The sequence below is a fragment of the Cherax quadricarinatus genome, chromosome 31 (genome assembly GCF_038502225.1).
Source record: "Cherax quadricarinatus isolate ZL_2023a chromosome 31, ASM3850222v1, whole genome shotgun sequence".
Classification (NCBI taxonomy): domain Eukaryota; kingdom Metazoa; phylum Arthropoda; class Malacostraca; order Decapoda; family Parastacidae; genus Cherax; species Cherax quadricarinatus.
Window position 1 is genome coordinate 26292485 of NC_091322.1, and position 5000 is coordinate 26297484.

General features: G+C 48.6%; 1 protein-coding gene across 2 annotated transcripts in view; it reads left to right on the forward strand.

Annotated features, from left to right (window-relative positions):
* The window catches only part of LOC128697249 (homeobox protein araucan), a 46457-nt gene that overhangs the window by 33654 nt on the left and 7803 nt on the right, over positions 1-5000 (forward strand). For both annotated transcript variants that reach the window (XM_070090271.1, XM_070090270.1), the window contains exon 4: positions 440-596. In XM_070090271.1, the coding sequence (XP_069946372.1) occupies positions 440-596 (157 nt within the window). The remainder of the gene's footprint in view (positions 1-439; positions 597-5000) is intronic.

The window sequence follows — 5000 nt, forward strand, 5'->3', positions numbered from 1 at the left end:
ATTAATTTTTATATTAACATAAATGACAAAAAATATACCTCTAAACGTATAAGAAAAAATTTTAGAAAGGACTTAATTTTAAATGAGTTCTTGCTAATTGACCAGTTTTACCTATTCAGTACAACAATATATATATATATATATATATATATATATATATATATATATATATATATATATATATATATATATATATATATATATATATATATATATATGCATACCGAGAGCTGTATATCCCTTATCCATATACATTTCCCAATTTATACACTGAGAGTACATTTAGATCCCTGATTTTCTGAGTAAGGTATTTTTGGAATTAGCGATAAGGCAAACGTTCAGCCGACAGACATCAAACCCTGTAAATCACTTGTCATTTATACCTGATAACTGACCTGCATGAGTGCCTACTAAGTGCCACCGTGGCCCTGCTTTACAGGTATGGTGTGGGTCTGGATGCCGCACGCAGGAAGAACGCCACCAGAGAGGCCACCTCGACGCTGAAGGCCTGGCTCAACGAACACAAGAAGAATCCTTACCCTACCAAGGGTGAGAAGATTATGCTGGCTATCATCACTAAGATGACTCTTACTCAGGTAGGTGGTGGTGATAGTGGTAGGTGGTGGTGGTGATAGTGGTTGCTCGTGGTGGTGGTGGTGGTGATAGTAGTTGCTGGTGATGGTGGTGATGGTGGTGATGGTGATAGTGATTGCTCGTGGTACTGGTGGTAGTGGTTGCTGGTGGCACTGGTGATAGTGGTTGCTGGTGGTACTGGTGATAGTGGTTGATGGTTGTACTGGTGATAATGGTTGATGGATGTACTGGTGATGGTGGTTGATGGTGGTACTGGTGATAGTGGTTGCTGGTGGTACTGGTGATAGTGGTTGCTGGTGGTGGTGGTGATAGTGGTTGATGGTGGTACTGGTGATAGTGGTTGCTGGTGGTACTGGTGAAAGTGGTTGCTGGTGGTACTGGTGATAGTGGTTGCTGGTGGTACTGGTGAGAGCGGTTGCTGGTGGTACTGGTGATAGTGGTTGCTGGTGGTACTGGTGAGAGCAGTTGCTGGTGGTACTGGTGATAGTGGTTGCTGGTGGTACTGGTGAGAGTGGTTGGTGGTTGTACTGGTGATAGTGGTTGATGGATGTACTGGTGATAGTGGTTGATGGTGGTACTGGTGATAGTGGTTACTGGTGGTGGTGGTGATAGTGGTTGATGGTGGTGGTGGTGATAGTGGTTGCTGGTGGTACTGGAGATAGTGATTGATGGTTGTACTGGTGATAGTGGTTGTTGGGTGTACTGGTGATAGTGGTTGCTGGTGGTGGTGGTGATAGTGGTTCCTGGTGGTACTGGTGATAGTGGTTCATGGCTGTGCTGGTGATAGTGGTTGATGGGTGTACTGGTGATAGTGGTTGATGAGTGTACTGGTGATAGTGGTTGATGGTGGTACTGGTGATAGTGATTGCTGGTTGTACTGGTGATAGTGGTTGCTGGTGGTGGTGGTGATAGTGGTTGCTGATGGTACTGATGATAGTGGTTGCTGGTGGTACTGGTGAGAGCGGTTGCTGGTGGTACTGGTGATAGTGGTTGCTGGTGGTACTGGTGAGAGTGGTTGATGGTCGTACTGGTGATAGTGGTTGCTGGTGGTACTGATGATAGTGGTTGCTGGTGGTACTGGTGAGAGTGATTGCTGGTGGTACTGGTGATAGTGGTTGCTGGTGGTACTGGTGATAGTGGTTGCTGGTGGTACTGATGATAGTGGTTGCTGGTGTTACTGGTGATAGTGGTTGATGGGTGTACTGGTGACAGTGGTTGCTGGTGGTACTGATGATAGTGGTTGCTGGTTGTACTGGTGATAGTGGTTGCTGGTGGTACTCGTGATAGTGGTTGATGGGTATACCGGTGATAGTGGTTGCTGGTGGTACTGATGATAGTGGTTGCTGGTTGTACTGGTGATAGTGGTTCCTGGTGGTACTGGTGATAGTGGTTGCTGATGGTACTGATGATAGTGGTTGCTGGTGGTACTGATGATAGTGGTTGATGGGTATACCGGTGATAGTGGTTGCTGGTTGTACTGGTGATAGTGGTTGCTGGTGGTACTGGTGATAGTGGTTGATGGGTATACCGGTGATAGTGGTTGCTGGTGGTACTGGTGATAGTGGTTGCTGGTGGTACTGATGATAGTGGTTGCTGGTGTTACTGGTGATAGTGGTTGATGGGTGTACTGGTGACAGTGGTTGCTGGTGGTACTGATGATAGTGGTTGCTGGTTGTACTGGTGATAGTGGTTGCTGGTGGTACTCGTGATAGTGGTTGATGGGTATACCGGTGATAGTGGTTGCTGGTGGTACTGATGATAGTGGTTGCTGGTTGTACTGGTGATAGTGGTTCCTGGTGGTACTGGTGATAGTGGTTGCTGATGGTACTGATGATAGTGGTTGCTGGTGGTACTGATGATAGTGGTTGATGGGTATACCGGTGATAGTGGTTGCTGGTTGTACTGGTGATAGTGGTTGCTGGTGGTACTGGTGATAGTGGTTGATGGGTATACCGGTGATAGTGGTTGCTGGTGGTACTGATGATAGTGGTTGCTGGTTGTACTGGTGATAGTGGTTCCTGGTGGTGGTGGTGATAGTGGTTGCTGATGGTACTGATGATAGTGGTTGCTGGTGGTACTGGTGATAGTGGTTGTTGGTGGTAGTGATGATAGTGGTTGCTGGTGATACTGGTGATAGTGGTTGCTGGTGGTACTGGTGATAGTGGTTGTTGGTGGTAGTGATGATAGTGGTTGCTGGTGATACTGGTGATAGTGGTTGCTGGTGGTACTGGTGATAGTGGTTGCTGGTGGTACTGGTGATAGTGGTTGCTGGTTGTACTGGTGATAGTGGTTCCTGGTGGTGGTGGTGATAGTGGTTGCTGATGGTACTGATGATAGTGGTTGCTGGTGGTACTGGTGATAGTGGTTGTTGGTGGTACTGGTGATAGTGGTTGCTGGTGGTACTGGTGATAGTGGTTGCTGGTGGTACTGGTGATAGTGGTTGATGGGTGTACTGGTGATAGTGGTTGCTGGTGGTACTGATGATAGTGGTTGCTGGTGGTACTGGTGATAGTGGTTCCTGGTGGTGGTGGTGATAGTGGTTGCTGATGGTACTGATGATAGTGGGTGCTGGTGGTACTGGTGATAGTGGTTGCTGGTGGTACTGGTGATAGTGGTTGTTGGTGGTACTGGTGATAGTGGTTGCTGGTGGTACTGATGATAGTGGTTGCTGGTGGTACTGGTGATAGTGGTTGATGGGTGTACTGGTGATAGTGGTTGCTGGTGGTACTGATGATAGTGGTTGCTGGTGGTACTGGTGATAGTGGTTGATGGGTGTACTGGTGATAGTGGTTGCTGGTGGTACTGATGATAGTGGTTGCTGGTGGTACTGGTGATAGTGGTTGATGGGTGTACTGGTGATAGTGGTTTCTGGTGGTACTGATGATAGTGGTTGCTGGTTGTATTGGTGATAGTGGTTGCTGCTGGTGGTGGTGATAGTGGTTGCTGGTGGTACTGGTGATAGTGGTTGCTGGTGGTACTGGTGAGAGTAGTTGCTGGTGGTAGTGATGATAGTGGTTGCTGGTGATACTGGTGATAGTGGTTGCTGGTGGTACTGGTGATAGTGGTTGCTGGTGGTACTGGTGAGAGTGGTTGCTGGTGGTACTGGTGATAGTGGTTGCTGGTTGTACTGGTGATAGTGGTTCCTGGTGGTGGTGGTGATAGTGGTTGCTGATGGTACTGATGATAGTGGTTGCTGGTGGTACTGGTGATAGTGGTTGCTGGTGGTACTGGTGATAGTGGTTGTTAGTGGTACTGGTGATAGTGGTTGCTGGTGGTACTGATGATAGTGGTTGCTGGTGGTACTGGTGATAGTGGTTGATGGGTGTACTGGTGATAGTGGTTGCTGGTGGTACTGATGATAGTGGTTGCTGGTTGTATTGGTGATAGTGGTTGCTGGTGGTAGTGATGATAGTGGTTGCTGGTGATACTGGTGATAGTGGTTGCTGGTGGTACTGGTGATAGTGGTTGCTGGTGGTACTGGTGATAGTGGTTGCTGGTGGTACTGGTGATAGTGGTTGCTGGTGGTACTGGTGATAGTGGTTGCTGGTGGTAGTGATGATAGTGGTTGCTGGTGATACTGGTGATAGTGGTTGCTGGTGGTACTGGTGAGAGTGGTTGCTGGTGGTAGTGATGATAGTGGTTGCTGGTGATACTGGTGATAGTGGTTGCTGGTGGTACTGGTGATAGTGGTTGCTGATGGTGCTGGTGAGTGGTTGCTGATGGTACTGGTGATAGTGGGTGCTGGTGGTACTGGTGAGAGTGGTTGCTGGTGGTACTGGTGAGAATGATTGCTGGTGGTACTGGTGATAGTGGGTGCTGGTGGTACTGGTGAGAGTGGTTGCTGGTGGTACTGGTGAGAATGATTGCTGGTGGTACTGGTGATAGTGGGTGCTGGTGGTACTGGTGAGAGTGGTTGCTGGTGGTACTGGTGAGAATGATTGCTGGTGGTACTGGTGATAGTGGGTGCTGGTGGTACTGGTGAGAGTGGTTGCTGGTGGTACTGGTGAGAATGATTGCTGGTGGTACTGGTGATAGTGGGTGCTGGTGGTACTGGTGAGAGTGGTTGCTGGTGGTACTGGTGAGAATGATTGCTGGTGGTACTGGTGATAGTGGGTGCTGGTGGTACTGGTGATAGTGGGTGCTGGTGGTACTGGTGAGAGTGGTTGCTGGTGGTACTGGTGAGAATGATTGCTGGTGGTACTGGTGATAGTGGGTGCTGGTGGTACTGGTGATAGTGGGTGCTGGTGGTACTGGTGAGAGTGGTTGCTGGTGGTACTGGTGAGAATGATTGCTGGTGGTACTGGTGATAGTGGGTGCTGGTGGTACTGGTGATAGTGGGTGCTGGTGGTACTGGTGAGAGTGGTTGCTGGTGGTACTGGTGAGAGTGATTGCTGGTGGTACTGGTG